This window comes from Gymnoscopelus braueri, assembly GCF_963280865.1.
Source record: "Gymnoscopelus braueri genome assembly, chromosome: 1".
Lineage (NCBI taxonomy): Eukaryota > Metazoa > Chordata > Actinopteri > Myctophiformes > Myctophidae > Gymnoscopelus > Gymnoscopelus braueri.
Genome location: NC_137603.1, coordinates 11,857,060 through 11,882,911, shown reverse-complemented (window position 1 = coordinate 11,882,911; position 25,852 = coordinate 11,857,060). Strand labels below are relative to the sequence as shown.

Genomic DNA, 25,852 nt, shown 5'->3' with positions numbered 1-25,852 from the left:
TAACACAGACAGCGTTAACAGTCGAGTATTCCACATTAACAAAGACTAAATGCAGACTCAACATTGATACTGTAGTTACAACCAGTGATTGGAGAAGGAAGGTATTTTCAAAAGTATTACCTATTACTTTCAATTAAAAGTACGTTACAATACAAGTTTTAACACTATTTTCACAAAACACCCTCATGAAAACACCCCCATGAAGCACAAAAGCACAACAGTACTCATAATATGATACATTTTCTGTATCTTCTGTATGTAAATTGACATATTAACTGTAATAATATTACCTAATTTGCAAAAGTAACATGTTATATTACTTTGTTGAAATCATTAAAGTAATATGTAATACTTTACTGTGATACCCCCAACCATGGCTACAATACTATAAAATACAAATGTTAACAAAATACTCATGTACTGTAGAATTATTGCTCATGTAGTCAACATAGTCTAATACACTGATGTTCAAAATAGACACCAGACACAAACAAATGGGCGCTTCTGGTCTGTCTGGTAATTAACGTTCACCTCTGCTGTAGTGACGCTGTTTTGACCTGGAAAAGTTGCTGTTATTCACTATGTCTAACTTTGAAACTCGGCAGTTAGGTTCAAATGGGATTACAAAATATAATGAAACTTAATTTTTGTAGTAATTTCTCAGGCGAGGTGGCAATTCAGACGAACAGGCAATAGTTTCTAAGGCTTGGCTACAAAGCGCTGCAGGGAACCATGGTGCATCAAAAAGCCTCCGCAGTCACATTATAATCAGATGTTTTTTCTCTTTTATGCATGTGGAGAAGACTCATTAAACTGGGTGAACACTGTGAGCATAATATGAGTAGAGAACAAAAAATGACTACACCATATGACAGATATTGATGGGCCACATAATTGCAGAAGGCAGACAAGGGCGGCCATCCATTACTGAAAAGATGAACTTGAATATGGAAAATTGCTGTTTCATTGGAAAATTGCCGACCCAGGATGAACCTGTCCATGTTTTTAACATTAGATTAAAAGTATATGGTTCATATATTTCCTGTAAACAAACTGTTATGAGATTTAGGTTGAGGGCTGTTGCAACTTTTTGAGGAATTTGATTAATGTTGTGATTAATGCTGACTTCACAACTCCCAAAACAGACATTGAACAGAACTTTCCTGCTCACTGATATGCACATTATGCTGTTTTGAAGGGTTGAAATCTTACCAACAGTTGGATATACAGTACTGTTAAGTTTCATAGAAATGCACAAAATTCACTGTAATTTTAAGGATGGACAGAGTAGCCTAATCACACCTTCATCAGAATTAATGAATGACCATGAAAAACACAAACGATTGAAAGTTAGAATAATTAGTTATTTTTGATATGTTAAAAAATGGTTCTGAATGATGCAGCATTGAAGAAGTACACAGTAAAATCCAGTTAATTCATCCATTTGTAACAAACCAAACCAAATGGACCCTTACGCGTCCATTTGGCAGTGGTGGAAGAAGTACTCACGTTTTGTGCTTACTGTAAGTAAAAGTACCAATACCACAATGTAGAAATACTCTGTTACAAATAAAAGTCTGGTATTCAAAATGTTCTTGAGTAGAAGTAGAAGTATTCGCATTTAAATATACTTAAGAACTGAAAGTAAAAGTACTCATTTTTTGTTTCCAAATATATAAAAATGCTTTGAAAATAGCCGATCTACAAGCTCACAACACGTCGCAAAGTGACGCGTTGCTAGCTTGTAGATCGGCTATTTTCAAATAGCCGAAGTATATATAGGCCTGAAATGGTTAATGTATGTTTTGTAATAATAATACAAATCTACAAAGTAACTAAAGTTTTCAAATAATTGTAGTGGAGTAAAAGTACAATATTTGCCTCTGAGATGTAGCGGAGTAGAAGTAAAAGTATTGAATATTGGAAATACTCCAGTAAAGTAAAAAATACCTCAAAACTGTACTTAAGTACAGTACATGAGTAAATGTACTTAGTTACTTTCCACCACTGCCATTTGGTTACACTTGTAGACTGTCAGGGTTAAATGAACACTCAGGACTTTACAGTGTACAGCAAGAAGGATGGCTTGGTAAAGGTAAGAGGAAGAGTCGAAGCCTTACACTGTGTTGCATTGTCCTCCAGACAACCCTCTTGGCGTAGCAGAAAAATAAAGAAGAAAGACATTTAATTGGACATTGTGAAAGCAAAAGTGAGCGAGAGAGAGAGAGGAGACAGAGAAAGATTATGAGAGTAAAAGGCGGTTACGTAGCATCTAATAAATCATGGTGGTGAAATATTCAGTCCTACCGGCCGATCCCTCTGTGAGACTCGGCCTTTCAACATGGGGAATTAAAAATTAACCAACAGTGTTTGACAAATCTGATGAATGTGAGGATCGTGCAAAAAGCATCAAGATAATTATTGTGGTAAGTGGTAGATTCAGAGAAAACAAGCACAAGAAATAAATACTTTATAACATTTAAAAAGACAAATATTGCATCGCATTAAAGTAGATATACATAGTGTTGTCAGAGTAGTATCACCGGGCATATTTGCTATTGCACCCCCTATCACATCACACTATGACAAGTTTCACAATACCAAATTAAAAAAATTCTCACGCAGATGAGATGATTCAGGTCTGTAATATTTATGATTTTCAGGCAGTTGCTGGCGGGTGAATTGCCAATGGCAGTGAGTACAGGTGTCATAAAAGCTCACTAGTGTAGCCATGGTTTGCAAAATAGTTTTGCTTTTAAAAGTAACTGTGGAGAATAAGTTTATAAGTTTTACACTTCATCCTACTCCTTTTCGGACATTGTTGTTTTTCTTCTGTTTTGTATTCTGTTTGTCTTTTTTTAAATAATGTTTGAAAAGAAATTCATTCATTCAGAATGGAATTGAAGAGTGATAGAATAACATTGTTTGAATTTGTTTTCACAGTGTTATATTTTCACACACGCACACACACGCGCGCGCACACACACACACAGACCCACTCACACACACAGACCCACTCACACACACTCAAACACACTTTTCTCACCAGTCTATCCAGCCTGTTTCCAGCTGCAGAGGTGGGCCTCTCCTCTGGTGTGTAGGGCTTAAAGCGAGCATTGAACACATCTGAAATGCCACGTGCAGACCTGCCCATTCCTGAGGGCTTTGGTTGACCGCATCCTTGAAAGATCTAGGATGAAAATGAATAAATAAATGAATAAATAAACAAAAGAGAGACAGCAAAAGGCAAAGAAAACATGAACAGTTGAATAGCTTTTAAGGGGGTATATAGATTTATACAAATGTGAGGTATTCCGTTTTTCAGTGTTTGAACTTTGAAGAATTGTAGGTGCTAACAGGGTATATTTAGGTATTACTGTGCTATTAGTTTAGTTTAAATGTAGGCTAAGTGCAATGTCCCCCCAGGTTAACTGCCATTTGACAAGGAAAATGATTATACAAAAATGCTTGTACAACACAGGAAGCAAATCTATCTCCACCTTTGGCTTAGAATATCTTAATGCACCACAATATGAAGTCTACTGTAGACTTCTAAAATATGCTGTTGCTTATGTTCATGCATGTGCTGGGAATCAAATGGGAATCACACACACACAAACATAGAACATAAAAGGCGAAACTGCACACTGCTAAAGAAACAGGCTAGAGAGAGACAGATAAAAAAGCATTGCTATTATGTCTATTTTTTCTATATTTTCTTTCTTGTACCTTTAAATTAGACAATATGTTCTGTACTTTTGTTTAGTTTTTCCTCTATTTCTTTGGCAGTGTGCAGTTTCACTTTCTGGTCTTCTGTCATTTCACATCACAGTGTATACAAACATACTGTAGCCATCAGAGTTACTGGTTATTAGACAATTGTTCATTCCTATATATAAAAGCACTTAATTTCAAAACATGAATCATACACTTGTCAGTAGGCATAGTCGGATATATTTGACTCTTTAAAGTTGTGATACCACATTGTTCTGTGAAATTGAGTACATGTGAAATTTTTAATTTGCAAACATTTGAAAGTACTTTTGTATTTATATAATGTATTAGGTCTGCTTAGAACAGATGAATGCTTTTCTACACATGTTGATTGTAATAAAGTATCAAACAACCAATAACATGACAGTGAAAGGGTTCCCTAGCTTTCCTCATATCTAAAATGTTGTCATTTATATAAAAGATAAGAGAAAAGATAAAGTTTAAAATAGGGTTAAAGTGATTTAACTGTTCCTCATTTTGCTGGAGACCCCCCTAGAACCCCCTCAAGGACCTCTGGGGGTCCCCAGACCCCACTTAGAAAACCACTGGTCTTGTCATTCGATATTTTTGGTTGTGATTTGGCATCATATAACTAAAACTGAATTGAATTGAACCTGTCTTAACAGCAGAGTTGATTAGCATTCCTCTATGTGAGCGCTGGTGTCTGGCTCAGACTGTGATGGAGCACCACCGCCATGGTCCTCGTGACTTTTCACTAATACTTGTCAGTTCTTCACAATGATTATGATATTACTCTCCCATCCAGTATATCAGAAAGAGGATTTTCAACAGCCCTGTGTTGCAGGAGTAAAAGTAGGTGACACATACAGACTACAGCTTTATCTCAATGCGATATGGCCTGACAGATTGTTCAGACCTGAGTGATAGAACGTACCGTACTGTAAGAGAATGTGTGATGTAAGGACTGCTAGATATGGTTAAATGTGAATACAGTGAAAGATTGAAATCTCTGTACAAGCTTTCTGGCAACTGCAGACTTGCAGGAATGGGGATTTGAGTGCATACAAAATGTGAAAAAGCTGGACATTGTCCTCCACTAGATGTGTTTGAGCACTTCACAGCGACCTCAGTGAACTAGACTATGATGGGCAGGGATTTGGTAAAGCTCATCTGTTTTTTTTTGTTTTTTTTATATTAAATAAATCAAATTATACGTAATGTAAACTGTGAGGTACTCGCATAAGCCCCCCTAGGGTTTCTTACCTCACCGGCACAACAGCAAATACTGTCAACTTTCCCATGGAAAGAAAGAACTATCATGTTATGCTTATGTATAATATCGTTGCTGTCCGGCAGAAACCAGCTAACTCCATTTTTCCGCTTTAGCATTTTTTCCCCATAAATCAGTGCTATTGAACACCCTTTACGTCTGTGTGTTGATTAAAACAAGTAAGACGTGCGAACGCTGGACTCCACCCCTTTTGACCTCCAACCTCATTGTGAGCTTGGAGGTCCATTCAGCTGTTCTTGATGATGAACAAAACATCCTAAGTACACTTTTTGTTTTGTTTTTGACATTTCCTGAAAAATTAATATTTTGGAGTTAGCTGGTTTCTGCCGGACAGCAGAGATATATAAACCGTTGTGCAAATCAAATAAATCAGATCAACTTAAAAACGTCATGTGTTACCACTGTTGAAGTTTAACATTTAAAATCATTTCAAATAGGCAATTTACCGTTCAGCTCTGTGTTACAGAGTCTGAGGAAGCCATCTCAAAGACAAAATGTGCTCCTCGGAGCACAGGTCTCTGCCAGGCCAGGTAAGTTATTGTGGGCCTGAAATGTCAGGGGCGTGGCTTATTTGGAGAGTTGCGTAATGATCCAAGTAATCCAAGATATTTTTTTATTTTATTGTATGACCTACGATTAAAAAATGATAGGCCAAAACGTGAATCTGCCTGTTATAGCGCCACCATGAGGCCAATTAAAAAAATGTAGGGTTGCATTTCTTCCTTGGTCTAGTCAGAATGAGCTTTGAGTTTCACGGCAATCGGACACTGCGATTTGAGGCATTTTGTTGTGCCAAACTTTGGAAGCCAATCTTAGCCAATCAGGATGAAATATGAAGAATTTAACAGATCCTTCTTGATCACATGACTATTGAGATAATGTGTACCGATTATAAAAATATAAAAAAAAATGTTTAGCAAAAAACGGCCTCCTGTGGCACTATAACAGGCTGATGTGAGAAATTTGGGGCAGAGGTTTTTACTTGGCATCCAAGGAGTATGCGTGCACAGTTTCATGCTGATCGGTCCAACGGTGCTGGAGATTAGCTGCTCACGGACGGACGGACGGACACACACACACTGACACACTGACGAACAGGGACGAAAACATAGTCTCGGCCACGCCTTCTGCCTGGCGGAGACAATGAGCACTAATTAAAAAGAAAAGTTATTTTGAAAAAAAAAAAAGATAGACCATAGTTCTCTCTTTTTTCTGACTTTCCTTTAGAGAAGATGAAGTAAAATGTTCTTTGTAAGCAACATTAAACTGTCAATAGTTTCTTGGTTAAGTGGTCTCCCTATTTTGGGCATGTCATTATAGGTGAAAATGGTAAAAAAAAAAAAATCAAAATAATTGCAAAAATGTGAGATCTACATCTGCAAGCTCACAATGCGTCGCTTGTAGATCGACTATTTTGTGGTTAAAAGTAGCGTGGGTGTAAGGATAAATTCCAGTTTTGAGGTTCTTAGTGAAAGCAATTTCCTAACAACAAACAAAGGTGACTTTCGTCATGGGCTGGCCGATGTGTGAAATGGCTGTGTTGTACAAAGAAGCTTTGGCAGTGAACACAATGAAGTCTGCATACCTTGACTGACACTTGCATGCTGTTGTCCTGCATGGTCATGATGGCCTCAGAGATCTTGACATCTATTGGCTCGATGACTGCTTCAATGTTGGAGGGTCCCTCTAGTCTGTCTGCCACCAGCAACATAGCATCTGTCACAACACACAGACAATGAATGCATCAGCAGAGAGATACTGCAGCACACGCATGCACGGCACGCACACAAAAGTGGATGCAACCTCTGTTCCACTTGATCCAATGTAGTTAAGCACTGTATTCTCAAACTCTTGATAATACTTTTTATTGTTTAAATAAAATAACACAGACAAACAACAACTTTCGCTTTCAAAATGATTAAAAAAATTGTCACAAAAAACATGTCACGAAGCAACACATTGTAAGGGTCCTTTCAGACGGCAAGCGGCCAACGCTAATTCACTTTCAATGAGAGGCGGGCGATTATTTGGGACGTGTGGAGAAGTTGAGGGGCGGTGAGGCGAGCGGGCGAAGTCCCGTGAAAATTTCGTGCACGTGCTCGTTTGTGCACACGTGCGCGCGGCAAGAGCTGGATTGTGGAGAGCTTTTGTTTTCTCCGCACCCCACAGGAGGACAAAACAACAATGATCGTGGCACGATCACCGCTGATCCGAGCGGTAACGCCCGCGTGAACCGCTTACCGTCTGTCACAACCTTTTGCTTGTTGATCGTCTATTTTCTAACACTGTTGAACGACGAAGTACGGCATTCATTTATGGGAAGAGTGGAGATACAAGGTTTCTGCCCGACAGTGATGATATGCAGCATCAAAGTCACAAAAAGTCACCCTTCACTCACTCCATCTGCCACCCATCACACTCTAAAATAATCTTGTAATAATTAAAGCTATGGCTCTGAAATCATGTTGTACAAGAGATTTCTTTGTTGTTCACACTTTCTTTTAAGTGCATTCATGCGTTACTTTGAAAACTTGGGAGAGGAAGAGCAGTCAACAGAGTATCAAATACAAGGGGCGTACTGGATGAGCATGGCATAAATCAATACCAAGATAGATGACTCCCCCGATTGCTGCCTTTCGTTTTCATTAAAACAATGTGATATTAATCTGTGTTCATACAGAACCTATTATTCCAGATGGGATGGGGCTATTGATCGCCTCAGTTGGGGAGATGTCAGGGGTGAAAATCAAGTGTTTGATCTTTTCATTAGACTATCTTGTTTCTAAAAAGGTCATTAAGTCTTACCAGGCTCGTTGGAAGGATGTAGCGCTGGTTAGGGGGCAGGCAGAGGGGAGATCTAGATGACGTAGAACCTGACTGCTAATTAGCAATGAGTGGAACACAGGGAAGCTGAGTGTGCAAATGAAACCATTTGGTTCTGCATGATTGGGGGGACATATTAAAACTTTAATTTGTACACTCTCAGAGTTAAAATAACACAGATTGTACCGTGTAAGCTCTTTTAAATGGCTGAAAAATATGCAGCTGTTTGTTCTCAACCCAAATCAGTGCTGTTGTTTTTTCCAGGATACACTTTGGACAGAGCCTCCTCTCTCCACCATGCATCTGTCACTGGCTCAATCTTTGAAGTGCACTTCTCTTTGTTTACACTGGAGCCTCAAATTGGGTTTGATGCTTGGTTAGATTTCCATCAGGACTTGACTAGAGGTCATTGCAAAGGGCCAAGTTGAGTCCTGTGAAATCCTCCGCTGCTTGTGTGAGTCTCAGAGTAGAGTTCCTCTAATCCGATGGCAAAAAAAGCCTCAATAGAATTCTCTCACAGCAGAGGGGAAATTGATGGCATTGTTTCTCATTCTATAAGGGACTTGCAGACCTCAATGGCTGAGCTCTGACAACCTATTTTTCTTTTATCTTAATGAATATTTGATGGATAGTTAAAATGAGTCAAATGATTATACAGCTATGGATGAGGGTTATTTATATATTGTTAAATAACTTTTGAAACAATGTCACATACAGTATGGGAACATGTTTTGAAAATAGTGGACTTTTGATGAAAGTTACCTGAACCAGTTATGAGAACCATTAATCATTACCACAGGAGCACAAGCAATGCACCTAGATTATATTTGACACATTATAGATCTACTGTAGAGTTATAGAGAGAAAGAATATGTGTACATTCTTTATTTTTGTTGTTATAAATCTTTTTTTTTCTTTTTTAATCTCAGCATTAGGCTTACAAGGTCACTACTAAAACCAAAAATGGCTGCTGTAAAATGTACTACTGCAATGAGTACTTTAGTTATTAGTATTATGAATAAACTATGTCCAGAATGTGAACACATTAACATGGACAGAGCTTCTACTGAATTTGTCCTGTAATACTGATTCAAAGTGAATTTCCTTTTTTTTTAAATTTTTACCAGGCTGGAAAGCCTGGTTAAAGAGGTGGAAATTATGTTTTTGCCCCTGTGTGTGTGTGTAATAATAACTAGAAAAGACTCCGCCAGGTCAGGTAGGTTATTGTGGCCTCCTGGTGGCGCTATAATAGGCCAATGTGAGAAGGGTGGCATTTTTTCCTTGGCCTAGTGGGAATGTGCGTGCAAAGTTTCACGGCAATCGCACGCTGGGTTCATGATTTGAGGCATTTTGTTCAAAACACACCAATCCTGCCAATCAGGATGGAATATCAAAAATCGGACAGATCCGACTTGATCACATGACTATGGAGACTGTGTACCGATTTATGTGATGTTTGGATAAAATCTGAAGGAGTTATTTAATTTCTTTAGCAAAAATCGGCCTCCTGGTGGCGCTATAACAGGCCGATCTGAAAGACGTTCTGCTCTGGCATCCAGGGAGTGTGTGTGCAGTTTCGCTGTGAGCGGGCCAAAGGTGCCGGAGATTAGCTGTCCGCAGACACACACACACACACACACACACACACACACACACACACACACACACACACACACACACACGAGGAGCGGGGGTGAAGTTTCTTGCTATGGGACACCTCGACAAATTGTCGGTGCCGGGAATCGAACCTGGGACCTTCTGATTCCCAGACGGCTCTCTATACCCATATAGGGCATAGTAGTGGCAGCCATTTTGTGGTTCCACAGATACAAAGCCCATACATGTTTCCCGTAGAGATTTCAGAAAAGATTTATAAAAGCTAAATTAAGCCTGGAATCCATCCAGGCTCCTGGTGAATCATGACCATAAAACATTTGATTCGGTGTCAAAAACTATTTGAATATTTAATTATATGATATACTATATTTATTAAATATGCTTTTCTTTGCGTTTTTTCCAAATATTTTCTGACACAGAATCAAATGTTTTATGGTCATGATTCACCATGGAGCCTGTACTGGATGGCTTAGGTTCCAGGCTTAAAATAATTTATATAAATATTTTTTGTAAATCTCGCGGGGAAATAAATGAATGGGAACCACATCTGTGCTGCTATGCCCTATTCTCTGTAGCCATGGCCACCCATGTAAGCCCATGTGTGTCTTATCTGTGCACAGCTAATCTCAGAAACTGCTGGACCAATTGTCACACCTTTTCATGCAAGCTGCCAGTGTAGCAGAGTGGTTCAGAGCCTCTGCATGAATACCAAAAGCCTAATATCTCCCCCAGCAAAGAGGCATTCTCCTTTAGCCCATTCGATCCAGGAATGCATCTGTGTCACTTTAGATTTCTCTTTGGCTATTAAAAAATAGCAGATATACAAGTGCTGAGTGCCGTGCTATGAGCTTGTTGATCTGCTATTTTATTCTAAAAAATAATCATGAAAATGTGTGCAAATCTTTGAATATATATATATATATATATATATATATATATATATATATATATATATATATATATATATATATATATATATATATATATATACTATCACCCAGAAAAGAAATATTATATATATATATATATATATACATTTTAACTCAAATCTTTGCTTCTGGGGGTCCCTGGAAGAAAATATTTTGAGATGGGGGGGGGGTCCGCGGACAAATACAAAAAAGTTTGAAAACCAAACCACTGATATTATAACAACATTATTATTTTTATTTTTTTTAACTGATTGAGGGCGCGGTCCCATCGCACTTTTATTTTACCTCTGGGGCGGAATCTGCAAATGCTTTGTCAATGCAAAAGCGTGGATTCCACGCATTTGCATTGACAAAGCATTGTCAGATTCTGCCACAGAGGTAAAACTAGAAAAAGTGCTCCTCGGAGCACAGGTCTCCGCCAGGTCAGGTAGGCTATTGTGGCCTCCTGGTGGCGCTATAATAGGCCACTGTGAAAAGGGTGCCATTTCTTCTTCGACAATTGTTTTGCTAAATTAGACCTGCTGGTGGTGCTATAACAGGCCAATGTTAAAAGGGTGGTATTTGTTCCTCAACATAGTGTGAATGTGCGTGCAAAGTTTGACATGATTTGCGGAATTTTGCTCAAAACAAGCCAATAATGCAAACTTTAGATGTCAATCTTAGCCAATCAGGATAGAATATGAAAAATCAAACACACCCGTCTTGATCACATGATTATAGAGATCATGTGTACCGATTTGCGTGACATTTGTATTTGGATAAAATTGGAAGGAGTATAAGTAGTATAAAATAATGTGTTTTACATAAGTCGGCCTCCTGGTGGCGCTATAAAAGGCAGATGTGTAAAATGCTGGGCAAAGGTTTTTCCTTGACCTCTAGGGAGTGTGCATACAAAGTTTTACACAGATCGGTGCAGTTATAGGTAAAAACACGAATCAGCTTGTTATAGCGCCACCATGAGGCTGATTTGAACATTTTCAAATGGTATTTCTTCTTGTTCTATTGGGAATGTGCGTGCAAAATTTCACGGAAATTGCCTGCTGTGTTCATGATTTGAGGCATTTTGTTGAAAACGGAGCACTCCTGCAAACTTTGGAAGACATGTTTAGCCAATCAGGATGGAATATGAAGAATCTGAAATCGTTTAATGCTTAGAGATACTGTTACCGATTTGCGTGATTTTTGGACAAAATCTGTAGGAGTACTGTCCAAAAATATGTTTTGCACAAATCGGCCTCCTGGTGGCGCTATAAAAAGCCCATGAGAAATATTTGGGGCAGAGGTTCTGAATTGGCATCCAGGGAGTGTGTGTGCACAGTTTCGCTGCGATCAAGCCAACGGTGCCGGAGATTAGCTGGTCACGGACGGACGGACGGACGGACGGAACGGACGGACGGGGGAAAAACATACTCTCTCGCCATGCCTTTCGGATTGGCGGAGACAATAACAGTGCGTTGGGACTGTGCCCTTAGAAGACGTTTGTAGAATCCCCAGAAGCAAAGATTCAAGTTAAAAAATGTCTGTCCATGAGTTCTCAAGGTATTCTTTCTAACATTCCAGCCTTGATCTTGACCTTTGACCTTTCTCAACCCAAAAGTTAAAACTCTTCAGAGCAGCCAACTGATCATTCTCTCCAAGATCCAAGATTGGTTCTCAAGTTATCTAGCTACATATAACAATCAAACACACAAACAGACACACACGACCGATTACAATACTCTGCCACACATTACTGTCATTTGTTAATCCCTATAATACATTAGACAAAAGTACCGTCTTCCGTTAGCATTCATTTCCCGTCGCCACTAATTTCATTTGTTTCGGACTAAACACAACAACAACATATCACATGTCACTACAAGACAAGCCACAACGTGCACGATTAATTTACAGGTGCGTAGGCTACAAAGACGTTGCCAGGTTGCGCGAGAGAAATAAGCAATCCGGTCTGTGAATTTTCCTCCGGATGACGCATTTGCCTCCATTCCTCCTCGCTCAAAGTCGCTTACAAGTCGCTTTTCAATTAATGGACATGGCAACACTTACTCTCTCTCTCTCAATACAAAATGATGGTCACTCGACCAATGCTCCCTCCAGAGAGAGACACGGCGCCAGACATAGAGAGACATAGAGAGAGAGAGAGAAAGGACAGAGAGAGAGAGAGAGAGGTAAACCGCTGTTGCAATGAACGTGTACATTATACTAATGTATAATAGGGATACAATATCTACTTTGTAGATTTTGATTATTATTTCAAAACATATATTAACCACTTCAGCCCTATATACATTTCATAGCAGATCTACAAGCTCACAATGCGTCGCAATATATTACTGTCGAGTTACAACCATGCCTGTGCCCCTCTCTCTCTCTCTCAATACAAATAGATGGTCACTCGACCATGCTCTCTGCCTCGCCTTCAGACACGGCGCCAGACATAGAGAGAGAGAAAGACACAGAGGGGGAGGGATAGAGGGGAGGAGGAGGACGCTTAACAACGCCTCGCGAGCGAGAGAGGAGAGAGAGAGAGAGAGAGAGAGAGAGAGAGAGAGAGAGAGGAGAGAGAGAGAGAGAGAGAGAGAGAGAGAGAGAGAGAGAGAGAGAGAGAGAGAGAGAGAGATGAGAGAGAGAGAGAGAGAGAGAGAGAGAGAGAGAGAGAGGAGAGGAGAGAGAGAGAGAGAGAGAGAGAGAGAGAGAGAGAGAGAGAGAGAGAGAGAGAGGAGGTAGAGGTCAACTAGCCCACAACAAACGTGTGTGCGACACCTCTGTTATTATATTATTATTAATTCATTAGAACTCTTTAGAACTTCTCCGTGCTGTGTGTGTGTGAGAGACACACACTGCAGGCGGGTGAAGTCAAGGCACAGACGGGTCGGCTATGTTGTTTACGGACAAAGTATGCACGCTTATGAGAAACAACAAAAATAAAACCTGCCTTAACAGTTGCGTGCATTAGTGCACAATGAGGCTTAAGGAAACATTCAGTCTAAATCACTAAATGTCCAGTTTGCTAATTCACAACTACTACTACTACTATTCTGACTATTTGAAACTTTCCATTTCTCTAAATATTATACACTTTCACGCCAGCCTACCCAGCCAGCACGCCCACAGCGTCCCATATGGTTTCAAGGTGGGCTAAACCATATCCCCCATGTCGGCAATGTCAGCGGGATCCACTTGGGTCCCAACTGGGATGCCCATGTGGGATATAAGTGGGTTCTATCTGGGCCTTAGGTGGGTCCCACCTTGGCAATTCTATGTGGGACCGAGGTGGATATATATCAATTACATATTAAAAAAAATATTCTCATATAATATATTATTATATCATAATGTCATATGTTGTATTATAGTACATAATAACACATATTTACAGTAACATATCAATTACATCTACAATGTAAATATACATACTATTACCACATATAAATACATACATATTTTTTTAAGTATCTATAATATACACCTGAGCCATAAATGAGCCCGTCTTCACAACGCCTCGAACGAAAGGAACGGATCCCCAAGATCCCCCTCCCTTAAAAGAGCCATCAATCCCATCTCTACTCGCCACTCTGTGCTGCAGCAACACGGACACAGACAGAGGGACACGTAGGGACCAACAAACACAAAGCCCCGCGCAGCGGATAGGGGCGAGGGGCACGTAGCGCCCCGAGACTCTAGTATCATACAAAATATATAAAGTGTTTTAACTGTGAAAATCCAAGAGAAATGTAGATATTTCTTCTGTGCAATATTCCTGCCAAAAAAACTCATCATAGGGATGCATATTTTATCTGAATCTTTTCCATTCCTTCTGTTCTACAGCACACAATACACTGTCGTTATAATAGGGGGTTGAATCTTATGAATGACTTATGAAACTCGCTCCAAAGGTCCTCACAAAGGAAGGTTTGAAGAAGGCTGAGGAGGAGATCATTAGGTCCGCTATTGCTGGCTCATTAGTTCATTATTATCTGAAAGGACTACTGTACATGTAATTATGAAATGATAGTAACTGTTTGTTATTAACATAATAAAAATAGCATTTTCTACTAATTTGTAAATTTATAATCTAATTTCATTCATGATATTTAACCCTCTGGTGTTTCACATCTTGTTTTATAATGCAATTTTAATGGGTCCTGGGTGGGGATGGCCGACTTGGAAGGATTAATAGGTCTATTTAAGAACAAATACATTACTTGATGATAAAAAGTGAATAAATGAAAGATTCAAGATTAAGTGGAATTGTGGAGTTCCTCTTCTAAATACAACATAGAAGTTGCATTTTCCTTTGTGGAAGGCTTGCAGCCTAAAGTGCCGGTGACCATTAAACAGTCTCGTTGATAGGAACGTCACAGTCTATTGTGTTGACTGTCAGCAGTCTTGAAAAATGCCAAGCTAGCGGAAAAAAACATTTAGACTGAGGTCAAATTATCTGATGATGATAGTTAACACAGAATGCTGTTTTGAACGGAGTGTCAAACATCATCCTCCAGACAGTACTGTAACATGTCTCTAGTCAGTTGCACACTGCCAGTCACAACTAATTAAAAGGCCCCTTAGTCAAACTGAGAATGATGTAAATGACTGCCATGTGGTCCATTGTGCTGCTTGCTCTGGTCCTCTCTGTATGAGTGTTAAATACTCATATTTTGTGCATTTGCTTGCGTGTTGTTTTATTGCCCTTCATGGCTTTACATTCAGGTTATTTGTTTTTTTACATTTTTATGTTGATTGTGCCCTTGTCCTCACTTTCTTTTCTTCCACCTGATGTGTTGCTCTGCCACTATTGCTAATAAGAATGTGTTCAATGTAATAAAACCAGTCAAGTTGATACTGGAGGTCCAGGGTCATTAATTCCTGCATTCCTGCATCATAGTGGTACCCCTGTAAATCATCTGAGTGCTAGGGACAGAAGAAATAGTTTTGAAGGTGGTTATTTATTGAAATGTACAAAACAGTTGTAAAGTTGTTGACAAAAACTAGCCATAATAATAATTGAAGTATTGCAATTTCAATTTTAACTAACTTGTTACACTCAAGTTTGTTTCTAATCATTATTTTGGTCAACTAATCAATACATTTTTTTAAATATTATTTATGTATGTATTAAGGATAATAGAATTCATCCAGATCACCAAATGCACATACTGTATGAGGCCAAACAGGGGGGGGGGGGAAGAATAATAAATACATAAAATAAAATAAACAACATAAAACAAACAAACAAAAAAAAATTGAGAAACAGATGACGAAATAATAAGTGAAATAATAAACATAAGTACATCTATGAACAGACACATCCATTCCTAAATACACAGACAAAATACACAAGAATATACACATAAATAGACAACTACAGATACAAGAAGTACAAGGGCTATAGTTACAGGCAAAGGAAAATGGAAGACAGGTCATGACCAACTAAGGATGGAGGGATGAGTGTTAATTGAGTAAATGAATTGTATGAATAGCTTTGGACTAGTTTTCTGGCAGTAGAGCGCTCAAGTAAACATATATCAGAAAAAGAAGTAAGCCATGTGGTCTTCATAATAATAGTCAGTTCAAACCAGTTCTAATAATAGTTTTCTTTGCAACAGTTGAGGGAGCTATACTATTCATTTGTCCTGAAAAGTTACCGATATGTTTGGATTATAACCAATACGAAAAAAGGCAGGACAGCTGGGAAGAGCTTTCGCAATAATAGTTACAATGATCTCCTTAATGTAAGTCCAAAGACATTTCAGGGCAATACCAAAACAAATGTAAATAGTCTCCTTAGACCAGGGGTGTCAATCTCATTTTGGGGTCTGGGCCACATTGGTCAAATGGTGACTTGATGTGGGCCGAAACCAGTTGCGGACGCGCATGCGTGCTCACACGCCTTCAGTTCAGTTATACAGCATCTGTTGTCTCAGACACTGCCACTTACTACTAGGGGTGTGCCGATATATCGTCCCGCGATATATCGCGATACGCTTTCGTGACGATATGTATCGTTTTGAAAAAAAAATATATCGTTTAAAAAAAAAAAAAATGCAAACAGCCCCGAGGTGAAAAGGGTGACAACATGTTGTTTTTTTTTCGGGTCAGGTGTCACACTATTGCCCTATTTGGATTCAAAACGGCTATTGTAGCTGAAAAGCTACAAGTTCTTATATCTGAATAATGCAAAAACAGAATTATTTGTTTGCATTTGCTTTTTTTCTCCCCCATATATTTTTCATAATAAAAAAAGTGCGTATCGTATCATATCGAAATCGTATCGAAGTTGAGAGCCAAATATCGTATCATATCGTTTGGTGAAATTAGTGTATCGGCACACCCCTACTTACTACGTATATCACTTTTTTATAATGTATTAAGAAGAATAGCTACTTTAATTATTGACATTAAAAACAAACAATGCAATTTGTAAGGAGCCCCGATAAACCATTTTAAGTAGAATAATTCAATTTGAAGTTAAACAAACGATTACCATGTTTTAAGCCACGTTTTCATTACAGTGCCAGAATTTTTCCAGCTAAATAATTAGATTTGTAGAACAACAGTGGTGTAAAGTAACTAATTACATTTATTCAAGTACTGTACTTAAGTAAAGATTTGATGTATTTTTACTTTACTAGAGTATTTCCAATTTCCAGTACTTTTACTTCTACTCCACTACATCTCAGTCACTGCTATAACTACAGTATATCAAATTCTTGGCCGAAACCGAATATAGGAATTAGGAAACACTTGGCCGAATGGCTGAAAATTATTATTGGAAAAAAAATATATAGTACAGTCTTTAAAATATTATTTTGTACCATTGCTTTCATGGCTATGCCTCTGTTGTAGAGCTACATGATTATGGCAACACTTATCATAACTATAATCCATATTTAGAGCAGTTATTTAAAACATGTTTATTTATCGTGTAGAATTATTTATTTACTATTGTGTAGTAATATAATACAATATGTCTCAAAACATTAGCATGCCATACAGTTGAATTATTGCAAATTAAATAAATATGATTTCAAGAATTTAAAACTAATATTGAATAGCCTAACAAAAGGCAATATAATGCCTGCAGTTGCATTATTGCACATTCCCTCCTTTATGAGAAGTTACTTTCAGTTTCATTTCAGAAAGACACACACACACACACACACCCACACACGTGGAAAGACTGGTGACGCGAGGTTACACACACACACACACACAATCAAAGTCAAGCGTTCACAGCTGGTGTTAATTATTTTGCCCTGCAAACTATCACTGGTTATCCTACGAATGTTACACCCTGGATTCTAGTTTTTAAGATGAGAACAGTTACAAAGGAAGGCTATTCCTTTCTCACTACCTTCAGTTGAGACGCTGCTGTGTGAGGGGGAGTTTGATTGATTGATTGATGTAGTTTATTTAGAAAGACATGAGAATAGTACATGACAGTACATAACAGTACATGGAAGTACAAATTCACAATACAAGGTCTACTAAACTGGAAACCCTCATTAAGCATTACGCTTGTTTAAGATGAGAACCCCATGCACACAAATCATGATGGAATATAAGAGGCAGGCAGATATACACACTACTATACAGAATGTCATACAATCAGCTTTCAGGTTACTGGTATGACGAGAGAAAAAAATATATATATATATATACAAAAGAGGAAAATGAAGGAGGGGGGGGGGGGGTAGGGAGGGGTAGGTTAAGACTTAGACAGGGGCCATTTTCGAATTGCAGCCTCCTGAAGGTGTATCTTTAGGGCAGTTTTGAAAGTGAGTAGGGTTTTACACTCCTTTACTCCTTTTGGTAGGGCATTCCACATTTTTGATGAATAGCATGAGAACGAGTTCATACCCTTAGTTGAGCCAAATCTGGGTTGAACATGATCAGTGAGAGGTGAGGGGGGCGGGGTGAGGGGAGAAATGGCCACTCTACTCCTCAGACGAGAGACGCAACGGATATATACTTCTCCATACAACAGTGTTTTACCGGAGTTGTGATGCTGTTGAAAAAGCGCTCTAGTCTCCAGTACAGGTAGAGTTGAATGATGGTGATGGTCCTCTGTATGCTAATGACCTTGGCTGTGGCTTCACGGCTTGGCCATTGTTCTCACAGAACAAGTTTGTCCAGTATTCAGACCCATGCAGCTAGCCTCAGTGAATTAAGAAGCTGCTGCTGCCGTTTTTTTTTCTTTTTTTTTTCTCTCGTTTTTTTTTCATTAAAAGGTAGTATTAAATGGCGTTTTCTAAAATCACATCGCGGGCCAGATTTGACGACGTCGCAGGCCAGAAATGGCCCGCGAAACACCAGTTTGACATCGCTGCCTTAGACAGAAGAACAAATGGTACCTAAAACAGAGTCGGCAACTAAGCAATTTACTGAACATTATCTCATGCTGTATGTAAATCCAGAACAGACATGAGATGTCCCTTCAGTTTGCTATGTTGAGTTCCGACTGTTCTCCACCTCATTTAGCATTGGGTAGAATAATAAATGTTTACAAAATTGACAACGTAGAGAGCATGTTGGTGATACTTGGATATGAGCATCTTGAATGTATAGTTGAATATATAGTTCTGCATGTGGAAGGGGGAAACCAGAAGTGCCTTTAAAGCATTGTGTGTATAAGTGTAATAGAAGTTATGGTGAATGAGTTGCACTTAGTATCATAATACTTTTGATATTTAATACTACTCATATGAAGATGAAAAAAATGTGTGGCTGTCTGTGTCTGGAGCTTATCTCACAAACCATTGGAACAATCAACACACCACACTGCCAGTAGGCCGCAGAAGTACCTCCACTATTTTTTTCCACGTAATGTTTTTGTATGTTTTTGAAATATTTAAAGGCATACTAGGTAACGTTTTCAACAAAACTAAAGTTAAATTTTATATCTTTTGTGAGTGGCAAAAGTTTCACAACACCCACTCCATGTATTTCACCCCCGGAAGCCTTTTATTTATATATTTTCTATTGAACGTGGACTGGGGGGACTTTCCCGGGGAAATGACGTCATCTGGCCGGAAAACGGAGGTGGAAATGCACTGGTTTCCTGTTTGGCCAGGAACTACCGCAACGGTTTCCTGTTTGGCCAGGAACTATCGCGCTAATAACAAAAAGGAACCTCACGCTGATTTTAAGAGAATGTAGGATTGGAAGATCGAAAAAGAACAGAAAAAGAAAGCACAGCTCATGGTAACTAATGCTCCACTGGCTAAGAGAAACGATCCGTAGATAGTATAAAACAATTAAAAGATCGCTTTTTGAAACGCTTCCGGCTTCCGGTGAAAACGAATGGAATTCTGGGTAATCGAGGATTACGGAAATTGTATGCAGTGACGGTAGTGACCAGCAGAGGTTGCTAAAAATCGTTAGTTGTGAATTTGCATTGTACAACTTTAACTTTCAAATATAGAATATCATATTTATTAATAAATACAAACAAATTCATGCACACACGCACACACACGCGCGCGCGCACACACACACACACACACACACACACACACACACACACACACACACACACACACACACACACACACACACACACACACACACACACACACACACACACACACACACACACACTATGACAATATAAGAAACAAAAATCATTATTCTTAATAAATGACTTGGCCATTACATTAAGGTGACGATGTGGATCCCGAGATCCACATGATTAAAATGTCTTTTTTTAAAGGAAGGTCATTGTTTTTCAGGTCTTCCAGGAGGGTAATGGGAAAAAGATTTTTGCTACTGGGTCATCAAACAATCCCTAAATAAGAAGGCAATTAATTCAAAGTAGGGTAGCTGCACAGGGATGTATTACTTTGTTTCAACAATGGGTACTGGAGGAAGATTAAGCTCTGTGTAAAGAGTGCACTTTTACTAATTGGAATCCTTGTTTCATATTGTTTAGAAATATCATGAGATTGAAAATTACAGCAAAAGGGACAGATGACAAAGTGTAGCTTATAATACTACAATATTTAACAGCACCATTATCACAGCTCCTAACGACAATTTCTGCAAACAGTGGAGAAACAAAGGCACGGATTGTGCCCACAAAGCTGTCCACACTTCACTGAGATCCGAGCTCAATGCTCATCAGCTCTCAATGCGGCTAAGATCCGACCTGAGAGCGTTAAATGCCTGATATTTAATGAGACCTGGCTGGCATGATTGGATGTGCCAGGTTGCATTTAAAAGACAAGTGTAACTAAGACCTTTGAGTGCCATATGCCTCATTTAATCCCTCTAATGGACTTCTAAAATATTTTATTTCCTTACAAAGCCTTAGTGAGCATGGCATTTACTCATGAAATATTAATTTGCTTGCACCTTCATACATACTGTACATTGTGGCGGAAACATATTATGTTATGTTAAGTTTTTATGTTGATCGACCTATCCATCACATGCCTCATTGTTGAGCAACAACAGAGATAATTTGTATCTCGTCTTTGGATTCTACTGTGTACAGTACAGTAGGCTTGCATATAGTATAACTAATTTATAATACTTATATTACTTATTCATCAAACTTACCAGCAGGATTAGTGTGATGTAAATGGCCTGAGACTGCCATATCACTTTCAGATTCATAAACCTGGTTTCCACTCGCAGCTAGTAGCCCTATTTCATCACTTAGATGTTGTGACGGCAATTCATAAAAATGCAGTACTAGAAATACAACCTGCTACTCTGTTATCCTGCTGCTATAATTGGAGAGCCGCTGTTTGTGTGTTTGGGATTGGACTGCACACCAGTTGTCCAATTGCCTCCAAACTTGGCACAAATTGTTCAGTGGGCTGTTCAGTGCACAGGCTACTTTTTCCCTTTCAATTTGCAAATCATTTGCACATAGTTTGCATAAACATTCCATGAGTGATCTGTGATCCATTCCAGACATACTCTGCTTTATTTTGTTCTCTCTCAGATGTATTATTTTGTACATTGTCACGATGTGTAGAAAAACTAAAACAATAAGAACAACAACAAAAATCATGTATTATTATAATCTGTTTTGTAACATGTCAAACTAGCTGTCAGGCAAGGTCACTTGAGGCGATATCATGGCTGAATATATTGAATTGATTGATTGGTTGATTGAAACCTTTGTTTTAACAGGGAGACATGGGTCTCTTTTATAAATGTGCTATGTAAATGCATACAAATTAGACACATAAAACAAAATACATACATAGACACACATATTATAACAGTATTAAAATAAATTGACAGCTACGTAACATATTTACAGTAGGAATAATAACTCCGTTATGAGTCCAAGAAGTACCGAATGGGAAGCTTGGACAGTCTCCTGAAACTCAATCCAGATCAGAAGACCCCACACTCTGAAAGCTGAGCTACCCCAATCTGTTCTAGTTTTAGGAACGAATAGATAGGGTAATCACAGTGGATGAATGCAGGGATCTTGTGTGATAACCAGACGAGCTTATGGAGATTAGATTGGAAAGATATAGCAAGCGATATCATGCTGCTTCCCTCTTAACTCAAGGGATGGCCCACCTGTTGACTGGTACAATGAGCGATGATGGGTTATGAAACCATCCCCCATAAAGCATTATGATAAATGGCGTCCAAGGGTTTTAAAACAGAGGCTGAGTTGTGCATATACAGTACAATATGTCCTCAAATCCCCATAATCTAAAATTGGGAATATTAGCCAGCACAATCTTTCTCGTACTGTCCAGAGAGAAGCAAATTCTAAATAGGGAACCTATTTTAGAATTAAGCAACATACTGGGACTTTACAACACCTTGCTACAACCGTCGCTGAACTTTTTTTTTTCATTTTGAGTGTTTCATTTGATTGATTAATTATTGTATGTATAATTCACCCATGTTACAACTATCCCAACATTATTATTAATTGTCTCCGCCAGGCCGTAGGCATGGGGAGACAATGGGGAGATTTTGCACCCTGTACTGTCCGTCCGTCCGTCCGTCCGTGTGTGTGTGTGTCTGTCTGTGAACAGCTAATCTCCGGCACCGTTGGCTTGATCGAAGCGATCTGCCACACATTTTTCACATGGACCTGTTATAGCGCCACCAGGAGGCCGTTTTTGCAAAACATTTTTTAACAGTACTCCTACAGATTTTGTCCAAACATCACGCAAATCGGTACACCGTATCTCTATAGTCATTAAATGAAAAGTGTCTTTCAGATTTTTCATATTCCATCCTGATTGGCTAAGATTGGCTTTCAAAGTTGCAGGAGTGCTCCGTTTTGAACAAAATGCCTCAAATCATGAACACAGCGTGTGATTTCCGTGAAATTCAGCACGCATATTCCCACTAGGCCAAGGAAGAAATGCCACTTGAAAATGTTCAAATCAGACTCATGATGGCGCTATAACAGGCCGATTCGCGTTTTTACCTAGAACTGCACCGATCTGAGTAAAACGTTGTATGCGCACTCCCTAGAGGCCGAAGAAAAACATATGCCCTGCATTTTTCACATCTGCCTTTTTTTTAGCACCACCAGGGGGCCGACTTATGTAAAACACAGTTTTTGATATTACTCCTTCAGATTTGATCCAAATTTCACGCAAATCGGTACACATGATCTCTATTGTCATGTGAACAAGACGGCTCTGTTTGATTTTTCACATTCCATCCTGATTGACTAAGATTGAGATCTAAAGTTTGCAGGAGTGGCCCGTTTTGAACAAAATGCCGAAAATCATGAATGTAGCGTCTGATTGCGGTGAAACTTTGCGCGCACATTCGCACCACGTTGAGGAACAAATACCACACTTTTAATTATATTACTCCCACAAATTGTGTCCAAACATCATGCAAATCGGTACATATTATTTATTTAGTCAAGTGATCAAGACGGATCCGTCCGATCCGTCTGATTCTTCACATTCCAGCCTGATTGGCGAATTCCGAACATTGCTGGCCCACACTAACCTACCTGACCTGGCGGAGACCTGTGCTCTGAGGAGCACTTTTTCTAGTTTGTACTGGGATGGTTGTAACCGTGGATTGACTAGATTTAGCTATTTACCTATGTATTTCATAAAACCACTTAAGTATGTTGTTTGAGTAGTTAACACATTTAAGTTTACAAGCAGATTGGTTATTGTAGTGTTTTTCAACAGTTTTTTGATGTATTAGGAAAACAGCCAAAAAATGTATAAACTGTCCCCAGTCTCCATATGAATAGAAAAGACAGATACATGTTTGTACTGAGTGCAGATAATATAGAATTTCACTGGAGCATTTCACAAAAACAACACTATTTTCTTTAAGTACTAGTAATAACTTCTTCTTCTGTACAAGTTCTGCAAATGAGGACTATATTGACTCATTGTCATGTTTATCACGAACGTTGAATAACATTTGCCCACGGAGCTAATGTTGTACCCTTGATATGTTGCAACCTCCACTGGCTCCACATTATTACATCTTCAGCTTTACATCTCTTATTAAAGTGTTATTAAGCGGAAGTGTGGCAAAAACGGCAATACATTTTTCTCGCTCTCGTGCTCTGACCATCTCTCCACCCAAAGACAAAGAGAGCAACTCTGTCATGTCATATTCATGATCCAAAAGCCATTTCTTAACCACTTAAACCATAGCGTCCCTATCCTGGGCATGTCATGATAGGCGACGATTCGGCAAAAATAGACGATCTACAAGCTCACAATGCGACAGGTTGTGAGCTTGTTGATCAGCTATTTTTAGTGAAGAGTGAGCCAAATATACAGTACAGTCACTCCTTGGGGACCTGGGTCAACAAAGTATAGGGTTTAAGGGGTAAGCATTCCTGTACATATATCTTGCCACATTAATTGACAAGCACACTCATGGAGTCTACCAGTGGCGTACCCACCATAGAGGCAGGGCAGGCGGCCGCCTGCCCAACTAAAATCTAGCCTCCCCTAGAAAATAAAGTAAAAGACTGAAAAACAGGCAGTGAAAAAAATCCAAAGAGAATAGTGGCCGTCGGACCTCCTCGTCCATTCACGCGGGCAGGCAGCCAATCACTACCGTATCCATTCAGCAGAGCGACGTCGCCTATAGTGATGCAAATGTATGCCTTTATCTTCATGGGGTGCCAGGTGTGGGGGTCTGGGCCATCACCTGTAGGCTACTCACCTGGCATAAAAGGGGCTCTGAGAGCAGCTTGAGCCATTAAACTACAACATGAAGAGACCACCGCTGAATAATTCTTCTTCTTCTTCTTTCGTGTAACGTCAGAGGTCCAACTCGGTGTCGTGTAGCCATGCCCGCATCTCTGGTCCTAGGTCGAAGAGGCTGGCTTCCGAGGGTGGTCTATATAAGGGGCAGATGGTGATTATATGGTCGGCGGTCTGCTCAGGGTCACCGCACTCGCATGCCGCACTGTCCGCCAAGCCCCACGCCTTCATTGATGTTTTAAAGCGACCGACCCCAGTTCGTAGACGGTTCAGTGTGGTCCATTGCCGGCGTGGTAGGTCGTCTCCTCCAATGGCGCCATCTCCTGGGTCCCAGATGTAACGGTGGATTCGGGAGGGCCCGGCTGACTCCCACTCCTCCTTCCAAGCTGCTGCCAACCATGCATCTCTGGAGATGTCCTCAGAGGTGGAGTTGAGCATCTCTTGTGCTGCCTTGTTGTAGGGGAGGCGGGACTTGAGTCTGCTTGGAGGTGCTGGTGTTATTGTGGTGTTGTGTAGGATGTGCCAGTCATACTTTTGTGCCTTCCTGGCCAGGGCGAGGGTGGCAGCCTCCCGTCGGAGGCCGGCCGGTGCTATTCCCGCGAGGACTGGCAAGAGGGACACAGGGGTAGGCTTTAAGCATCCAGTTACTATTCGGAGTGAGGTATTGATAGCCACGTCGACCTTTCTCGCATGAGGGCTTCTGCTCCAGACTGGGGCGCAGTATTCCGCTGCAGAGAAGACCAGGGCTTGGGTGGATATTCGCAGCATCTTAGCGGAGGCTCCCCAGGTTGTTCCAGCGAGGCGGCGGATCAGCGCGACCCTGGATGTCACCTTGGCCTTGACTTCTTCCAGATGTTGTTTGAAGGATAATGTCCGATCCAGACGCACTCCAAGATACTTCGGGGCTTGCTGGACCTCCAGACATTTGTTGTCGACGCGCACCTCAAGTTCCCTCCTGGCTTCTCTGGTGCTAAGGTGGTATGCCGCTGCGACTGTCTTTCCGACGCTGAGCTGTAGACGCCACCTTCGAAGGTATGCTACCAGTGTGCCCATGTCTTTGTTGAGACCCTCTTCCATCGCCTTCCACGTTGGTCGGCTCAGCATGATGGCAAGATCGTCTGCGTAGCCATACTTTCTGGATGCTGTATCAGGTAGGTCATGGATGTAGACATTGAACAGCATCGGCGAGAGAACAGACCCCTGCGGTACCCCGTTCCTCAGTCTTCTGAGCCTACTGCACTGGCCACTGCTGGTCTGGAGGATGAAGCTGC

At 39.9% G+C, this 25,852-nt stretch overlaps 1 protein-coding gene across 2 annotated transcripts in view; it reads right to left on the bottom strand.

The window, feature by feature from the left end:
- LOC308092643 (glypican-6-like) overlaps positions 1-25,852 on the bottom strand; it is a 202,039-nt gene that overhangs the window by 26,849 nt on the left and 149,338 nt on the right. For both annotated transcript variants that reach the window (XM_080438684.1, XM_080438685.1), the window contains 2 exons: positions 6,612-6,742; positions 3,047-3,190 (listed from right to left, as the gene is read on the bottom strand). In XM_080438684.1, the coding sequence (XP_080294810.1) occupies positions 3,047-3,190; positions 6,612-6,742 (275 nt within the window). The remainder of the gene's footprint in view (positions 1-3,046; positions 3,191-6,611; positions 6,743-25,852) is intronic.